The sequence below is a fragment of the Panthera pardus genome, unplaced genomic scaffold (assembly GCF_024362965.1).
Source record: "Panthera pardus isolate Hobbes unplaced genomic scaffold, ASM2436296v1 HiC_scaffold_5, whole genome shotgun sequence".
Taxonomy (NCBI): domain Eukaryota; kingdom Metazoa; phylum Chordata; class Mammalia; order Carnivora; family Felidae; genus Panthera; species Panthera pardus.
This window is the reverse complement of record NW_026526980.1, coordinates 4953631-4972466: the sequence shown is the minus strand read 5'-3', so window position 1 is coordinate 4972466 and position 18836 is coordinate 4953631. Positions and strand designations below refer to the sequence as shown.

Below are 18836 nucleotides of genomic sequence, written 5' to 3'. Positions count from 1 at the left end.
CCGACGGGCTGCCCACGAGGCCAGCCAACTGCACCAGGGTCAGAGAGGTGCTCCTGACTTCCACGCTGCGTGGGGGGAATACGGAAGCGCACTGGGGATGCTCAGACAGCGGGTATGGAGGTCCTTCTGGGGGCTGGCCCGGAGCCAACCACTGGACGTAGATTCTCTAATTCATCTGATGTCCTGGGAGATCGGTATTCTTATTGCCCCCGTTCTACAAAAGCCAGAGGAAAGCAAGCAGCAGATCAGGGATATGGACCCAGCTCCACTTGACCCCAGGGTCCCTACCGCCTTTTTTTTGAAGTTTTGTTTATTTTTGAGAGAGACGGAGACAGCGCGAGTGGGGGAGGGGCAGAGAGGGAGGGAGAGAATCCCAAGCAGGCTCCGTGCTGTCAGCGCAGAGCCCGATGTGGGGCTCGAACCCACGGACTGTGAAATCATGACCTGAGCCGAAACCAAGAGTCGGACGCTTAACCGACTGAGCCACCTAGGCGCCCCAAGGGTCCCTACTTTTAGCCAACAGATGGGACTCTCCCAGGGCGCCCCTGAAAGCGGCCCCCCCCCCGGGGTGAAGGCAAGGGGCAGGGGCTTTGTCCCAGCCTGGCCACATCTGTCACACCCTGGTGGCCTGTGGCATCACAATCAGCCCCAATTATATAAGCAGGGGCTGCCGGGGCCTCTGTAAAGCCGGGCGTGCTGTGAGAGGAGAAGGAGGAGGCCTCTGCCCCTCCAAGCGTGGCCTCCCATGGACACCAAGACGCAGAGCCTTCCCATCACCCACACCCAGCCCCACAGCAACTCTCGGCCCCAAAGCCACACCTGCAGCCAGTGCTGCGGCCAGAGCCGGAGCCGGAGCCGGAGCCGGAGCCGGAGCCGGAGCTCCGGCCACAGCCCAACCGGCCACCAGAGCCAGAGTCCAGACCCCAGCCCGCCGAGGCACCAAAAACACAGCATGCGCTCCCACCACTGCCCCCCGCGACCCACCGCTCGTTCCTGCAGCTACCCCAAGAACAGAAAGAATTCGGGAGGAAAGGTGAAAAAGAGGAAGGCGGCCAAGAGGAGCCAGCAGGTGTATAAAACAAAGAGGCGGAACTCAGGTACCTTTCAAGCAGGTGGGGAAGGGCCACAGGACCCTCCCCTCCCCCCTCCCCGACCCCAGACGAGGGAGAGCAGCCCAGCTGGACCTTAGGGGGAGCGAGGTAAAGGCTGCAGCCTCTAAGCCAGAGCACAGAGGAACCACAGGCAAGGGTGGCCAAGGCGAGGAGACTAGGGCGGTTGTATAGGTGACGCACTGATGGACTAGCTCTTCAGATAGAGCGGGATGATGGGCAGGGTGGCCAGATTGTGGGTTAGCTAGATGGGTGGATGTGAGGCTGGCTGGGTAAACCACTCATTAGAAGGTTGGTCCATAGAGGGTTGGGTGACCAAGGTTAGGTGGCTGAGTGGACGGAGGGAGCGAGGGATAGACTGCATCCCCGTCCCCCAACCCCCATGACTGGTGAATGGATGGTGCATGGGTTGGGCGTAGTTTGACACCTGCAGAAAGAAAGTTGAATTGGTTGATGATGGGCTAGGTGGATAGATGAGCAGATGGGTGGATGGATAAAAGGATAGATGAACTGACTGGTCAACTGGAAGCCTGACTGCACCGTGGAAGGAAGACGTTTGGACGGGCAGACTGAATGGGTAGCCTGGATCCGGTTTAGTGAAAGGACGTTGGGTAATAAGGGACTGGGTGAATTCATGGATGGTTGGGTGATAAGTGGGACAAATGGACGGATTCACAGAAGGCAAGAGGAGGTTGACAGTCTAAGCTCCACCCACACCCCCCGTATTTAGTTGCTGATGAGCAGTCCAAAACCCAAAGGAGGCAGCGACGCATTCCCAGTTAAAGGTCCTCTCCCCTTCCCATCCCTCAGGGCGGAAATACAACTGAGACAGCACCCCATGGCTTGTTCCTGCATCGGCTGCACCCAAATGAGAAATGCCATCGCGCACTAGAAGGAAGTCAAACTTTTTGCAGGAACGCATTATTACAGTGATTTCTATGCAACGTTGATTAAAGCTTGTACACTGGATGACCATTCCTGGAGTTGGCGTCTTGGTTTCACGAGAGGGGGCACGTGGTTGGGGGGCCTGGCTTGGAAGCTCAAAGCAGGAAGAGGCTGTGTAAGGAGCAGGGGCGTGGCTCGCGCCGGGACCTCGCGGAAGCGTGCGAACCAACGCGAGCACAGGAGCAGAAACTAAGGCGGGCTGGACACCCCAAGAAGCTGGGAAGCAGACGGGCGGAGCCCTCCTCGGCCCTGTACCTCCCACCTCGGTGCACACACACCCGGGATGCCCACAGGCCCACATGTTCATGTGACCCACGTGCCGTAGCCAGCACACAAGAGTGGCAGGAGACAGGCGAGGGGAGGGGTCGGGAATGTGCATTTCGAAGTCTAGAGCACCCCGAGTTTGAACCCTGGCTCCCGTTTCCCTGCTGGTGACGCTCCACAACTTAGCTAAGGGCCCAGGTACGTTCTGGGGCTGTGCTGGGCTCCGGGAACACAGAGGACACACAGGGCCCCGTCCAGAACATTCTGGGCCAAAGGAAGAGTGTGTGGTGGTGGGGCAGTGCCAGGCGGGGGCCAGGTCCTGCGGGGTTTTGCACCAGGAGCCTGGCCGTTCAAGTCACAGGAGGGTCTTAACAGGGTCCCGTGCTCGCTGCCGTGTGGAGACAGAGCTACAGGGAACAGAAGAGCCGGCACAGAGGGAACAGCCATCTGGAATCAGTCTCCTTCTCTGGAGGTGTCGAGGGTGTGAAGGGGCACGCAGGCCTCACACTTTGCACATAGTAGGCACTGAAGGAGCCTTTGCAAAAGTAATAAGGCAGACGAAGTACCAGATGGTGGGAATGGTTAGGGCCCCATGTAAATTACCACAAGTGGCTTAGGGTCAGACCCAAGTTCCTCCGAGACCACCCCCGCTCCACATCTAACTGGGTAATCATTTCTCCCCTCACAGTCCAGCAGCCCCGTCACTGCCTGGGAAAGTACCCAGCACAGCGCTGGGCACATGGATGCTTGGGATTCCCCTTTGTGTTTCACTGGGCATCTGGGCTAACGGAACCGAGGGGAACCTGTGGAGACGGGTCAGGCGTGGAAGTGCTCGGGGGGTCTGCCGTAGACGGCAAGGAACCAGGAGGGGGCCTTTCAGCGGTAAAGTGCCATCACACTGTATGTCAATTACAGCAAGGCTGACTTTTGCGGGACAGTGGCAGGACCCGGAAGGTCCCCCCTCAGATCTCTGCTGTGCGGCTTTAGAGAGTCATTTTCCCTCTCTGTGCCCTGGTCTCATCTCCCGAGGAGTTACCTGGAGGGGGTGGGGATGTTCCCTGAGATAGTGCAATACAAGCATCCAGTACAGGGTCAGGTACACAGTGTGTACTTCCTGGGCCCCTGTCCTCCCCACAGCAGGGAGATGTTCCAGGTTGGGACCACGTACCTATGAGAGGATGTGGGGAGGGCCCAGGCGGGCTGGGGAAATTACCATTTACTGAGCACCTATGAGGTGCCAGACGCTTTGACATAAATGTTTCCACTGAATCCACACACCTAAGGCAGGAGACATTACCGCTCCCATGTTATAGATGAAGAAGCTGAGACTCAGAGGTAAAATGGTTTGATAAGGTCTGCAGGAAGGCAGGTGTGAGATCAGACGTTTATGTTTTGCCCCAAACCACCTGGTTTCCTATTAAAAATGTAAGGCCACATGATGCCATGATAGTCACGGACACCTCAGGGCAGAAGAGTTTGGGGAGCCCTTCTGGGGAGCACACTTTAAGGGAGCAGGTGGAGACAGAGGGTCAGAAGATGAGGTCAGGGACTTTAAGTCCCACTCACCAAAGGACCTCCCTATTCCCTGGGCAGTGTCCTTTTATGATATGATCACTGAAGGCAGGAGATCTATTGTGGAGACACAATCTCTGTAATAAGAGAAAGTGGGAAGCCGACAGACTGGGTCACATGTTCCCATGTTTCCAACACTCAGAAAAAAGTTTCACAAGCACACACACACACACAGAGATGACCAGTCACATAGACAAAGGACTCGCCCTTCGAGCCCACTCAGACACGGAGAGAGTTAGGTTTACATGTGAACTCCTCAGCGTGCGCGCGCGCGCACACACACACACACACACACACACACACCCCTCTTCACATGCCGGCAGGCACTCACAGGCACACGGCCCCCCTCTCGCGCAGACACCGATGACAAGAGGAAAAACAGCAAACCACAGGCTCATTCTTTTACTTGCTTGGTTTCAGGTGGGGAGGCAACAGTTCGGGGGCAGGTCTGCTGGAAACCCAAATTCAGGAAACAGAAACAGCCGCTTTGTTCAGCCACTGGGAAGGTTATGCAGATTCTGAAGGCAACATATCTTGCCTTTCCGGTTGAGAGATTTCATTTGGGTGGGATATTGGGGGTGCGGGGTAGCCTGAGAAATGCCGGGACACAGCCTCGCCTGTGGTGGGGCTGCCATTCCTAAGGGGCCCCGGGGGTCGCTCGGGGGACCCAGCAGTCCTGGGGCACATCCTGGGTTGAGACGCTCCGTCTGAGTACAATTCAGGAGGAAAAATACTGAAACTCTGTAGCCGTACAGACCCAGATTCAAATCCCAGCTCCCTCACTCCCTCGCTGGACGACCCTGGGCCTGGCTCTTAACCTCTCTGAGCCTTATTTGCCTCTCGTGCTTTGCGAGAAGGTCCAAGGGGCCCCCTGCTCTTGACTGCTGTATCCCCAGCACCTAGCCCAGGGGCCTATCAGGAGCTCAGTGCACATACGTTGACTCGGTTAAGAAAAGGAGCAGGCATTAAGGCAACAGCGAGACGCCACCTGTGTGCCCACTGCACGGGCAAAAATGGCAAAGGATGGGTAATAACCAGTGCTGGTGAGGGTAAGGGAAGCAGAGACGGTTGGCTGTGGCCGCTGAGGGCATGATGGTGGTCACGCACACTGGCAGACAAACCAGGCGGCGTCTATTAACATTTGAAGCGCGCAAGGTGTTTCTCACACGTGTGCCGAGAGGAGGCCCAGGGAGGTCCAGGGTCACACTGGTTTGTGAGAGCCAAAAACTGGCAATAACTCACGGGGCGCCTGGGTGGCTCGGTCGGTCGAGCATCCGGCTCTGGCTCACGTCATGATCTCATAGTTTGTGAGTTCGAGCCCCGCGTTGGGATTCTGTCTCTCCTTCTCTCTGCCCCTCCCCAGCTTGTGCGTGCCCTCTCTCTCTCTCTCTCTCAAAATAAACTTCGTTTTTTAAATGTTAAAAAAAAAAGAATGGGGGTTGATCTCTCTATTCGGATGGCCGGCAGATGTCATTGGGTGAAAAGAACAAGATGGGGAAAGATCTATCATTTACAGAACAAAGCAGCCTACAAAAAACAACACTGTTTTTATGGGGCAGGGGGCGGAGGGGAAGCACGACATAAGTGCCCACAGAAAGATGTGAAAGTGCAGAGACCAAGCCGGTGCCTGGGGTTACGTCCAGGGAGGGAAAGTGCTTTAATTATTCTATCCAAGGAAACGGAAGAGTAAGTCGAGGAGAAAAACGAAATGAGCATCGGCGAAGCATCCAGCAGGTGCTCGGCAAAGCTTTGCTGACCTTGAAGGGAGAGGGTACAGGTGCGGCGATTATAAACTGAGCACAGAGAACCCATGATTATAAACTGACTGCTCTCCGGCCCACGTTTCTGGGCTTGGTGGTCCAGCCAAGGTGGCCCAGAAGGCTCTCCCCAGAGGCACTCATCATCGCAGGGCAGGGAAAGGCCAAGGACAGCACACGGCCTTCTCCCAGCCAAGCCTCTGCCTATAAACCCTTCCTGCTTAGCCTCATCTCCTGCCACCTGCCACTCGGGTCCTCAGAGTTTTGTCTCCAGGCCTCTGCCTGTGCCGTGCGCCTCCAGAAGGACACTCCCTTCTTGTCCCTTGGCCACGTCCTCCCTGGTCTTTCAAACTCGGGTCCAGGATCACCTCGTCCCAGAGCCCGCTCGGGGCCCTGCCGGCCTGGCCAGGTGCCTCTTCTGTGCCAGCGGGCACTGGGCCTCCCAGGTCACGGGCCACTGTCGAGCCTCCGGAGACGAGATACCTCCCGAACCTGAGAACGGGGCCCAATTCAAGCCACGGTACCTGCCGTTGGCAGTAGCTTTCTCACAGTGAGCAGCGGGGTGAGGTGAGGAGTCACCCTTGGCCCCGACTCCCGATGTCCCGGCCGGCTGTGTGTGTTTCCGTGTCTGGTTTCACAGCTTTTACACGTTCTCTTTTGCCCTCTGTCCACTGCCAAACGGAACTGCCAGGCCCGCCATGCTTGGAGTTCGTGAGGGTTCTTGGGGCCTCTGGATTAAGTCCATTTGCCCGAAGCCATCACACTTACTGGGGGTGGCCTGGGGGAGCTGGGCCTGGAACCAGGTATGTCTGGGCTCCGTGACCAACGCGCTCAGATATCCTCTTTCCTGCCCCTCCTATTTCGGAGTTATTAATACAATAGCCCCTACTTTCTGCCTACACTTCATCTCTGACCTACCTCTTTCCCCACCTGTCGCAGGGGGATAAAGAGACCGCTGGAAGGTTCTCGTCAAGTCTCCCCAGGACCAGGGAGGAGCCCTCCTATTGTCACTTTGGAGTCCAGTCACCAGCTCGTGCTACCCCTCCTGGCCTGTCGGCCTCCTCTGCTGTAGAGGAGAGCCTTCTCCTTGGACTCGAGGGTCCCGAGGGGCGCACGCGTTCCCTGGAAGCCGCGATCATTCCCGCTGTCGGGACCGGCTGGGACCAGGTTCCACGCCCCACAGCGAAGCAGGGGCCTCTCCAGACAGAGGCCTCAGGTGGGGCTCAGCCTCTCCGAAACTCCTGTTCACGTTCCACCAGCTCGCTGAGTAGCGCTCTTCTCCTCTGGTAAATGAGGGCACCTAATTACTGCCACCTCATAAGACCGTGGGAAAGAGCAAGTAAGACAATATGCCAAAAAGTTGTCACCCGGCCCAGAGTTGGGGGCCCGGTAAACTGTGATTCCTCTCCCAAGGTCTCCCGGGAAGTGAGGGCTGACCCCCAGGACTCAGGCCTTGGACTCCCCAAGCAGTGTTCTCTCTTACAATGTCCCCCGGCTGTCCCTTGGTACTGGTTTTGCACCCACTTGGGGGAACTAGGGTGGTGACACCCTGGCGGGTCAGGGACAGTTGTGAGGTATGTCCCAAGGCCTCTAGTGCAGGTTATTGTGGCTAAAGACCCAGCTGTCTGGAAGGTCAAAAGCCAGAGGGTTCTTTCCACATCCAATCCTACAGTATTTCCTGGGCCTCAAGGACTGGCTCCAGCCGTCAGGGTGAAATCCAAGCCCTTCCCACCTCCTAGCCGGGACCCGCCGGACGGACTGGACCCCTGCCAACCCCTGTGCTAAAGCACAGGTGAACCCCTGCGCTCACCCCCCTTGCTGTCTACACCAACACTACGCCCTCTCTCGGGTCCTCACACACGCCTATCATTCCCACTGCAGGGCCTTTGCATGAACTGCTTGATCTCTGTGCCTGGAGTCACCTTCAGCCCACTTTTAGAAAGACCTCAACTCCGTCACCATCCAAAAGGCTTTCTCTGCCCAATCTCACTCTTGCCCCAAACCTGCATACCTCTCGTCGCTCCCTGTCCCCACGTTTATTTCCCCCGTGGCACTTAGCACAGCGTGAAATACTTATGTGAATTCCCTGCCTCCTGTCTGTCTGCCTGAAGACCCCTGAGTTCCCAGTACCTGGCAGACAGCGGGCACTCGACAACTAACCTGCTGAATGAATACCGAAGGAGGGAAATAGATGCGCTCTTACCCCCATCCTGCAGATAGGCAAATTGAGGCACAGAGAAACCAAGAAGCTTGCCCCAGGTCCCGTGCTCATTAAGTGACAGGTTTAAACCAGGCTGATGGTTAGCCGTCTCCACGATATAAGCCCCACTGCTCGGGGCTCCCCAGAGGCATTGCCTCCCATGGGAACCCGGGCTGCCGCCACAGGTTGGAGGCAGGCGGGATGGAGGAACACCGGGGCAGAGGACAACTTCAGGATCGCATGCCCTAGCCAGGGACAGCTTTTCCCGGCAGAACTTGGCCAAAGCTGGAAAGAGAAGCTGAAACACTGAGCCCTGTGGGCCAGGATTTTGATTCCCCACTGCTGCCGGCTGGGGCCCCACATGTCAGGCTGCCGCGCAGCAAGCTGTGGACAGACGGCTGTCCCAACTGCCCTGTGACAAGAAGTCGCTTGTGCCAAGCACCTTCTCTGCCGGGCGCTCTGCTTTGGGCTCGGTGTGCATTGCTGCTCTGCCAGGGGCAGAACTTTCAGGGACTGTTTCGCAGACGGGGCAGACAAGGCCCAGAGAAGGCAAGCTGCTTGCCTAAGGTCACACAGCTGGGAAGCAGCAGGCGTGGGATCGGAACGCAGCCCTGTCTTGACGTGGAGCCTGAGCTCCTCGGGGCTCCCGCGCTGCCCAGCTTCCTGCGAGCCTGGGGCCAGTCCTCCGGGGAGAAATGCCAAGAAGGCAGATGCCTGTCAGTCAACCGATTTCTTTTTCCCTTTTGGTATCTGGATTTGGTTTCGTTTTGAAGTCAGGGCTTCAGAAAATGAAACCAAAGCTAGAGTGGCTGTCCTGTTGGTGGTAAGTGTCCTGGCCGTGTGCTCAGTGATTTGAGCCTGAGTCACCACGGCTTTCACAAACAGGATCTGGTCAGGGTGGAGGATGGGGCCGAGCCCACTGTACGGGCAAGAAATTGGCGCTCAAGGATGAATTCAGAGCCACAGAGGGCGAGGTGGAGGCCTAGACGCTGACACCTGGGGCCTCCTCAAGCTCCGAAGTGAGAGGGAAGCTGGCAGAACCGTCCCCACTCCTCCCCAGGCAGGCTCAGGATACAGATGAATCTCTGATTTCTCTGGCATCTACTGTTTTTCTAGCAGGCAGACCAGGATTTGAGATCACCAGGAGGAACTGGGGGAGGGAGCTCACAGCACGGTGGACACGGGTGAAAGCTTTGGGGGGTCTGATATATCCTGCAGCTCTGCCCCTTCTGAGCTGTGTGCCCCAAGGCAAGCGATTCCCCTTCTGAGCCTCAGTTTCTCTGTCTGCAAAATGGGCAGATTAGATTGTTACGCCAATCCAATGATCTAAGGACTGTAAAGCATGTGGCACACAGTCACCTCAGGCCAATACGTCACAGGTATGAGTCAATGGGATGGAGGAGGGGGGCTTCCTTCACAGGCATGGGTGGGAGTGTGGCAACAAGACGGGGCTGTGAGAAGGGGGTCCCAGACCCCAAGGAAAGGGGTGGCTCTCCCACAGAGCCATCGAAGCTGCCAGTGGGGGTTAAGGGGGCATACGGACCATCAGCTATTTATAGATTTCCCTCTGCCCAGAGGCCTGCTGAGGAGACTGTTGGCAGGAAGACAGATCATACAGGAGCCAGCCCAGCCTGGCATTCTCTGGGCCCAGACCACCGCCCCCAGTTCAGGTGAGAGGGAAGCGCTACCCTTTCTCACTGCCAGCATCCAGAGCCCTGGTTTATCCCCACAAAACTCTCTTCCTTCTGCTTCGCCCATGCCTTCTCTGGCCTGTGGCCCTTGGGTTAGGGCTTCTAAAGTGGACACAGAGATGGGGTGCTTGGGTGGCTCAGTCGGTTAAGTGACTTCAGCTCAGGTCATAATCTCATGGTTCGTGAGTTCAGGCCCCGCGTGGGGCTCTGTGCTGACAGCTCGGAGCCTGGAGCCTGCTTCGGGTTCTGTGTCTCCCTCTCTCTGCCCCTCCCCCACTCATGCATGTGCACGTGCGCACGCTCTCTCTTTCAAAAATAAATATTAAAAAGGGGCGCCTGGGTGGCTCAGTCGGTTAAGTGTCCAACTTTGGCTCAGGTCATGATCTCGCGGTCCGTGGGTTCGAGCCCCGCATCGGGCTCTGTGCTGACAGCTCAGACCCTGGAGCCTGCTTCGGATTCTGTGTCTCCCTCGCCCTCTGCTCCTCGGCCACCTGCGCTCAGTCTCTCACTCTCAAAATTAAATAAACATTAAAAAAAATTGAAACGGACACGGCATGAAGCCACGTGGCTACAGGATCTAACACGCTGCCCGCAGGCACCCTCAGAGGAACAGAGCAAGACCGAACACCTGCTGAATGCTTATCATTACGAGGGATGGCTCTGAGTGCTTGACCCATAATCCCTATAATCCCTGCTGCTAGGAAGGAGGTACTATTTTTGTTTCTGTTTCACGCATGGAGAAACCATTAATTACACGCTCAGAATCACAAGGCTGGAAAGTGGTACAGGTGAACTGGAATCCATGTAGTCTGGGTCCAAAGTCAGACTTTTAGCCACTACCTTTTTCTTTTTTTCCACCCCCCACCACAGGACACAGCACCAGCAGGTAGGTGCTCTGGAATGACCACAGCACCTGACCACTGGCACATGCACGTCTCCACACCTTGTCTCCCACCTCCTTGCACACTAACGCATGCACACACACACACATATGTATATACACACTCACAACACGGGACAACTACGTTAGTGACCAATACCAGCTCCTGCCAACATGAATTCCGGGAGCTGATGGGGTCCTAAGCAAGGCTGGTTCTGGGCCATCCCCTTGTGTTTAAGAGGAAACGTGGGCAGCCTGGGGCCAGGGAAGGAGAGCACCAAGGGGATGGGCGGGAGGACCTAGAACCCATTAGGGCTTCAAGGAGACGAGAGGGCTGGGCTGCAGTCTGAGAACGGCCTGTAGAGGGCAGTATGTGCCAGCGGGAGGCCACTCGCCAAGCCCCCAGCCAGGTCAGTCTTCTGCGTAACCCCTGAAGAGTCTGGGACTAACGACGCACTAGCCCCGACCCTCATTAGTTCTTTCTTGCCTTCAAAAATACACGTACCAACCAGGCACGTACTCCGTGCTTCTCCACGACAGACAAAGTCACCGGATCACGCACACGGATGTACAAAGTATAGCTGGCACCATCAAGCCCCCATGATCCCAAACCAGAGGTATGAGTGCGGGGTGGCGGCAGTGGCGGCAGATGCTTGACCGAGTAGCGGGAGAGGACTCTGTAAGGTAGTAGTTGGGGGAGAGGAGGGCAGGCCAGGAAAACTCAAGGTAGGTTTTTGGAATCATCACATCAATGAACCATCTTTTCATCCGGCTCCAAAGTGCGTCTGAAGGTGCCCAGCTGTTTCTCTCCCCAAAATAAGAGAGGAGGGCATGCTCATCCAGAACCCCACCCCTCATCTGCCAGTCGCTGCAGATCACAACCCCTCCGCGGGGCCTCAGTTTCTCCAGCTGTCCCCTGGCGGGGAAGCGGAGCCAAAGCTGCCCTTAACGGCCCCGCCCGGTTTCCGAGGAACTCGGATCCGCAGTCGAGGCGCCTTTCTCGCGCTTCCGAAGGGTTCCTCTGAAGCCTGTGGTCAGGCCGCCGCTTCCTGGGAAGCCCAAGCCAAGACCAGGGCCAGTGACGGGCTGGGAGGGGTGCGGGGGGACAGCCGCCCGAGGGTTTGGGGCTGCGGGCGGCAGGGGGACGGGGGGAGCAGCCCCAAGGGGTCCGGGGCCGGATCTGCAGGTGGGACCCCAGAATCGGGAGGTGGGGCCTGGCTACAGGGGAGTGGAGGACAGAGATCTACCGGAGACGGGTGCCGAGATACCTGGTGGGGGGAGGGGAGAGGGGTGTGTCGGAGCCAGTCCAGTGTATATACTAAAAGGGCTTGGCTGCAGAAATCTGCGCCCTAGGGCAGTAGTGGGGGCAAAAGTAGGGGCTCCAGGTGCAAAGGGGGCATCGGAATGGCAGGGGGTCCAGAGCCCTTGATGGAGGGGTCCTAGGATGGGTGTGAGGCTGGGTCAGGGGAGGGGGGTGCCTCCCCGCGGAGGGTCCCTGATGGCGTGCGAAAGGTCGAACTCGCGTGGCCCGCGCCTCGCTCCACCGCCGAAAAAGAAACCGAAAGTGGCGCGGAAGGGCGGGGCCTGCAGCCTTAGGGGGCGGAGCCTCCGCCAGCGGGCCCCACCTCCTACCCAGTTTAAAATAAAAGACTGGTGCAGGGGCGGGCGCGGAGCAGAGCGAGCTGCGGCCGTGGCAGCTGCACGGCTCCCGGCCCCGGAGCATGCGCGAGAGCCGCCCCGGAGCCCCCCGCCGCCCCGCCCGCGGCGCCCCGCGCCCCGCCGCCAGGTGAGCCGGGCACTGGGCAAGGAAGCGGGAGGGAGAGGGGAAGACAGGACAGGAAAGGACGGCCCGGTGTCAGGCCGGCCTCGGGGCCGCATGATGGGGTCGCGGCCGCCACGCCCCTGGCCCCCGCCGGCCCCACCCTAGCAGCCCCCCGCGCGCGGGGTTCCCGCAGCGCAGCTTCTCTGCCTTGGTCCAAACCGCCCGGACGAGGCGCCAGTCCCCGGCCTGGCCAGCAGGCGGCGGCCGCGAGGCGGCGAGCCGAGGGCCCGGTGGCCGCAGTCGGGGCAGGTTGCTCCCCGCACCTCTCTTCACGCCCCCCTCTCTCACCCAAACTATGAGCGACCTGGCGGCCGGACTCCGCCCCTGCCGGGCCCCCAACCGCCTGGAGGAGCTCCGCGGACGGGGAGGCCCGTTTGCTAGCTGAGCCCCCTGAGGCTCCCGGGGGCCGCGCCGACTCGCTCCTGCGCCCCTCGGCCCTTTCGGACGGGCCCGCCCCGACTCTCGGCTCACCGCCCGTGTCTCCCCCAGCGCACCCCCGGACGCTATGGCCCACCCCTCCGGCCGGCCCCGCGTGTAGGATGGTAGCACACAACCAGGTGGCAGCCGACAATGCAATCTCCACGGCAGCAGAGTCCCGACGGCGGCCAGAGCCTTCCTCGTCCTCGTCCCCGCCCTCGCCCTCGGCGGCGCCCGCGGTCCCCGCGCGCCCGCGGCCCTGCCCGGCGGCCCCGGCCCCGGCCCCCGGCGACACTCACTTCCGCACGTTCCGCTCTCACGCCGAGTACCGGCGCATCACCCGAGCCAGCGCGCTGCTCGACGCCTGCGGCTTCTACTGGGGGCCCCTGAGCGTGCACGGGGCGCACGAGCGGCTGCGCGCCGAGCCCGTGGGCACCTTCCTGGTGCGCGACAGCCGCCAGCGGAACTGCTTCTTCGCCCTCAGCGTGAAGATGGCCTCGGGCCCCACGAGCATCCGCGTGCACTTCCAGGCCGGCCGCTTCCACCTGGACGGCAGCCGCGAGAGCTTCGACTGCCTCTTCGAGCTGCTGGAGCACTACGTGGCGGCGCCGCGCCGCATGCTCGGGGCCCCGCTGCGCCAGCGCCGCGTGCGGCCGCTGCAGGAGCTGTGTCGCCAGCGCATCGTGGCCACCGTGGGCCGCGAGAACCTGGCGCGCATCCCCCTCAACCCCGTCCTCCGCGACTACTTGAGCTCCTTCCCCTTCCAGATCTGACCGGCCTCGCACGCAGCATTAACTCGAACGCCTTGTTATTATTTTGTATTATTAATTATTATTTCCCTGGAACCACGTGGGTGCCCTCCCCACCTGGGTTGGAGGGAGCGGGTGTGGGGGCGAGGCGCCTCCCCCTCTCCGCTGGAGACGAGGCCGCAGACCCCTCCCCATGTCTTGGGGGCGGGGGCGCACCCCCCACCCCCCCGGTGCTCCCTCTGGATCTCCCTGGTTGTTGTACCAGCTTAACTGTGTATGGGGCCAGGACCTGAATTTGTACCTCCTACCTCTTCATGTTTACATATACCTAGTATCTTTGCACAAACCAGGGGTTGGGGGAGGGTCTCTGGCTTTATTTTTCTGCTGTGCAGAATCCTATTTTATATTTTTTACAGCCAGTTTAGGTAATAAACTTTATTATGAAAGTTTTTTTTTTTAAAGAAAAAAGGTTTCTAGAGTGTGTGCTTTGCTCCCAGGATATCCCCGGGGTTCTGAACGGGTCCACGGCAGAGTGGTCCTAAGACTGATGGGTCTGGCTGGAGGTGGAGTGTGACCTGTGCTCTGTGGCCGGGGGACCTGCATGGTTCCAGCCCTCAGGGGGAGAGGAGCAGCCGGTCCAGCGTTGGTGTTTCGTGTGGGGTAAAATGGCAGCTCCGTGTTTGAGCCCTTAACGTGTGCCTTGCCCTGTTCTGGGTTTTCCATGCCTCAGTCAGACGAGCCTATGAAGCAAGACTCTTCTTATTTTTCCAGAGGAGAAAGGCAAGGCAGGGGGTGAATGTGCCCGTGGCCGTTCCCGTGTCAGAGAAGACACCTGGGCGTCTTGTGGCTGTCCACCCAGAATCTGTCTGAAATGGATGACAGAGAGGAAACTTCTTTCATTCTGTGACCACAAAGACTTCCAGGAAGGTGGCGGGGGGGTGGGGGCTTGATGAGTTTTTGGAAGAGGAGGGGCACATTCTGAGACTCAGCCTCGGCGGCGGCGGTGGGGGGGGGGCATTTTAGGTGGGGTGGGGGATACAGGACTGGGCCTGACTTCCTTCTTCCCATCCCCTTCTGTCTCGTGTACTTTTTCGGTGAACACCCAACCTGGAGCCAGAAAACTGCTTTGTGGTCTGTGGTGGCAGGAGGGCCCTGCTCGCGGCTTTGGGCAATTCCCTTGGCCTCTCAGGGCCTCAGTGTCTTACCTCTAAAATGGGTTTGCTGGAGGAGGTAGCCCTCAGCAGCAGGTGCCTAGGTGCATCGCGGACACAGGTGAGGTGTTCAGGAGCTGGGGGAGGGAACGAGCGCTCCGGGACGCTGCGGGGCTGGCCCGCCCGGCCAGGAAGTGCCCGTGACACGGGCTTTACGGCTACTCCTGTGTTGGTGGGTTGGTGGGTGGCCTGATGGATAAGCCACGCTGGCAACTGGGCGGCCCCACCTGGTGAACCGAGTCACTTTTGGGTTTAGGGTTCAGCGACCTCACGGACGTGTCGCGCTTCATTTTTAGAAGTTAGACCGGCCCTCTGCAGCCTTGGACGTGCTTATGATGGAGTGTCCTAATATTTAATAATACCTTTCAGACTTGAAAGTGCAACATAAAACTAACTTGCTGGAGAACTGGAACAGCCCAGGCCTGTCTTGGGGATGAAACAGGTTCCAGCCCTCAAGGTTAAGGGTGGCCTGGAGAGATTTAGGATCTGAGAGAGCCTTGGCAATTGCCTCCTTACAATAAGGTGGGGCGGGAGGGAGGGGTCTCGGCTCTGTGCCTCCAAGGAGAGACTGCTTTTCTCTTCACCACCTCCCTGCCCTTCCTTCATGGCTGCGTGGATCCCCTTGTGACTTTCCCGGTCGCCCGCCCAGCTCGGGCAGTTCCTGGAGAAATCCAAGAAGGCGATGCTGGGGTATACCACAGACGCTCAGGGAGCACTTGCTGTAGGCGGGGTCCTGTGCTAGCTTGTTGAATCCTCACCGCTGGTCTGTGAGTTAGACACCTCTCTCCCATTTTACAGAGAGGAAAACTGAGGCTCAAGAGAGGCAAAGCAGGGCACACGATTGGTGGCGAGGCCCGCGCTTCAGACTGGGTACCGGCTGGGAGGCTGGATATCAGCAGGCAACACAGCCTGCCTGCGAGGGCCTGATATTTATCTATGGCGGTAAGCGTGCAGGTGCCATTCGAGGCCCCTCGCATCTACGCGCAAACACGACCCCCAGCCTTGTGATTTGGCCTTGTGACTTAGGTCCTGTTAACATCCCCATGTGACAGACAGGGAAACAGGTCCTCATCTAAAGAGAAACGAGTTCACAATAGTTTCAGGGCTTTTTCAGCTTCCCAGAAAAAAAATTTTTTTTTTAAACTGCATCCTCCCAACACAAACCCATTCCCCTTATAAAACCTGGAACAGAACGGCTAAGAATAAAAGCCCCTCTGATCACATTCCCCAGAGGGGGCCCCTTCTCTTTGTGAGTCATTTTTTAAAGAAGCTACGCTAACATATGTACAGTGACCTGAAGTGACCCCAAAGCCCCCGGGAGCTGCACTCCGCCCCTTGTGGCTGCGATCTTGTGCACACAGCACGGCTGCAGAGGAAAAGGGCTGGGGGTGGGGGTGGGGTGGGGGAAGGTGGCAATAGAGAAGCAATGTGTGTGCCATGTGGCTTCCCTGGCGGTGCAGATTCTGTGTCTCTCTCAAACCTCAGCTTCATGATTCAGCAGCACTGACGTCAATTTACAAGAATGAAAAGTGATAGGAGGGACTGTGTGGGGCGGGGGCCGGGTGGGGGGCCCAGGTGCGGCCGGGAGGGGGTGAGCTGGGCACCGTGGCGCACACAGAACACAGGCAAGCAGCAGATCTGGAGAGTGGCAGGGCACGGGTCTTGGACCTGCGGCAAAGCCACCCCTGGGCCGGGGACTCTGGTCCCCGTTTTCGAGATGAGGAAATGGAGGCTCAGAGAAGTACAGTCACTTACTCGGGGTCACAGAGCTCGAAAGTGATAGCCAAGACTGGCACCAGGTCCGTCCCACTCTAAAGGCAGTCGGGTTCTTACAGAGGGGAGGAGGGAATATTCATGGGCCTCATCGCCACCTGCTTGGTCCTCCCACCCTCATGAGCAGCCGGGTTACTGCCCCACAGACAGGAGGGCTGAGCCTCTCGCTGGGGTCAAGACTGCGCAGAAGCTGGCAATGTCTCCGAATGACGCAGCGCTCACTACGTGATCGCTGAGCTCCGCACAGCGCACGTTCCCGAAGCCCCTACTATGTTCCAGGCGTTACTGTGAGCCCGAAGGATACGGGAATGAACGGTTCCTGCTCCCCTAGCGTTCACATCCAGGCGTCCAGAGCCTCAGGTGGTAAATAGCAACACAAGAAACTAAAGGAACAAGAACATTCCAAGCAGTGACAGTACTCGGATTAGAGGTCAACAAGGTGGTTGGCCAGTGAGTGGGACGATGCTAGAAAGCGAGCTCAGGAAGGCTCCTATGAGGGGACACTGAAATCCTGCCTGGAATGACAGGAGGAGATAGCCCAGAGGCCACAGTGCAGGCAGAGGGAACCGCGGGGCCATCTCAGGAAACCAGTTCAGCCCGTCAGAGAGCAAGGGCTGGCCAAGCTGGAGGGGATGGGATGGGGTCAAGTGCAGGAGATGAGATGAAACAGGTGGGCAGGGGCCCTACAGGCCATGGCGAGGACGGGGGGTCTGACATGTGACGAGGAGCCCGGGGTGACCTGATGGAGTCTGTGTTGTGACCAGACTCTGACTGCCAGGTAGCGACAGACTAAGGCAGGGAGGGAGGCCTGGGGAGATCACTTCAGGCTTCTTGCCTTATGATGTGTGTACTCAGGAGGGGGTGGCATGGGGGAGCAGCTTATTCTTTTTTTCCTTGTTAATGTTTTATTTATTTTTGAGAGCGAGAGAGACAGAGCATGAGTGGGGGAGGGGCAGAGAGAGAGGGAGACACAGAATCCGAAGCAGGCTCCAGGCTCCGAGCTGTCGGCACAGAGCCCGACACGGGGCTCGAACCCACGAACCTTGAGGTCATGACCTGAGCCGAAGTGGGACACTTAACCGACTGAGCCACCCAGGTGCCCCAGGAGTGGCTTGTTTTTTAACCAGAGCCCTCAGCTCTGGGCAGCCAGGCAAGGCAGGGACAGCCGCAGGACCGGCCTGGCTGAATGCTGAGTGTGGCCCAGGCCTGGAGTGACAAGCCCCGGACAGGCCTCAGTCAGAAACCCCAAGCCTGGGTCTGGCCCCCCAGTCTCCAGTGAGGGGCTTCCCGGAGCACGACCGGTGCAGGGCGGGGGCAGAGCCGGCCTCGACGCTGGGGAAGGGGTGCAGAGCACCCAGAGGAGGTGGTGAGGCGCCTGACGCGGCCGACGTGGCCCGTGTTCCCTGCAGGCAGGCTTTGGAGCCCCGTCACCTGGGCAGCCCCCACCTGGCCTCCGCCACCATCATCCAGAGACTCCCCAGGGCTCAACATGGACTTGGCCTGATTCTGGGCGAAGGGGGCGGGGCTCAAGGTCCGGCAGAGAGTGCAGTTTTCAACCAAGCAAATTCACACAGGGGCAGCGGTGGCCGAGGTGGGCGCTCAAACCGCCCCCTCCCAACCGTGGTCTTGGCCCTGAGACCGGGCTGGCAGACGACCTCATGGGCAGTTCGGATTCCGGCTCTCCCCTGAGCGCTTCCCCACAGTACCAACTACCCCCCTCCCCAACCCCGGCCGCACACTCACAGGCCCCGTGTGGGGTCCAAGCCGCAGTCCTCCCACGCTCCCGCTGTGCTCAGGAGGACGTCCCCTACCCACAAGGCCTCGCGAGGCCTGCAGGTGGCCCACGTGCCTGGCCGCCACACTCACCGCTCCCTTCTGCCCCCGGGACTTCGCACACGCCGGGCCGCGCTCCTGGTACGTCGTGGGTGGTTTGCCGGCCTGGGCACTGGCTCCCGCGCCCGAGAACCCCGAGGGGCTCCCGCGCTCCCGAGCAGCCACAAGCAGCCACGAGCAGCCACGTGCTGCGCGCCCGTGACGTCACCCGTGGCTGCGCGCCCGTGACGTCACCGCTCCACATCACCTGCAGGCAATGGATGGGCCCGCAGGCCGGGCTCTGTGGGCGGTGCTCTTCGCCTCCGCTTGGTCCTAACGCCGCCAGGTGCGGGCTGCGGGCGGGCCGTCTTGGGGCTCCCAGGGCTGTGACAGTACCCCTGAGGCCCGCAAGGTCTGGTTATGCCAGATCCAGGCCTTAAAAGGCGGTTCTCACCACCTACTCCAGTCCTGGGGGACCAAGAAGCACTTCCACCCGATCCCAGCCCACACCGACCCTTGCCTGCCCCAGCTCGCCCAGCCCTTACCTTCCTCGCTTGGAAACAACGGCTAGCTGTACCCGCCCTGTAGGTGAAGTTAAATAAAGGGGTGCCTATAAAGCGCTTCACACGTGATA

The 18836-nt window shown here is 59.2% G+C and overlaps 2 protein-coding genes across 3 annotated transcripts; both read left to right on the top strand.

The window, feature by feature from the left end:
* Positions 1 to 672: 672 nt before the first annotated feature.
* Positions 673 to 2084, top strand: TNP2 (transition protein 2). Its single transcript, XM_019468593.2, has 2 exons — positions 673 to 1097; positions 1920 to 2084. The coding sequence occupies exons 1-2, from the start codon at positions 746 to 748 to the stop codon at positions 1934 to 1936; spliced, it is 369 nt and encodes a 122-aa protein (XP_019324138.2). The 5' UTR covers positions 673 to 745; the 3' UTR covers positions 1937 to 2084.
* Positions 2085 to 10855: 8771 nt separating this feature from the next.
* SOCS1 (suppressor of cytokine signaling 1) lies at positions 10856 to 13839 on the top strand. Of its 2 annotated transcripts, none has more exons than XM_019468592.2 (2): positions 10856 to 11035; positions 12730 to 13839. In XM_019468592.2, exon 2 carries the CDS (start codon positions 12780 to 12782, stop codon positions 13428 to 13430), a length of 651 nt encoding a protein of 216 aa, XP_019324137.1. In that variant the 5' UTR covers positions 10856 to 11035; positions 12730 to 12779; the 3' UTR covers positions 13431 to 13839. The 2 variants fall into 2 exon arrangements, with proteins under 2 accessions (XP_019324137.1, XP_019324136.1); XM_019468591.2 differs by lacking the exon at positions 10856 to 11035 and adding an exon at positions 12063 to 12204.
* Positions 13840 to 18836: the final 4997 nt, after the last annotated feature.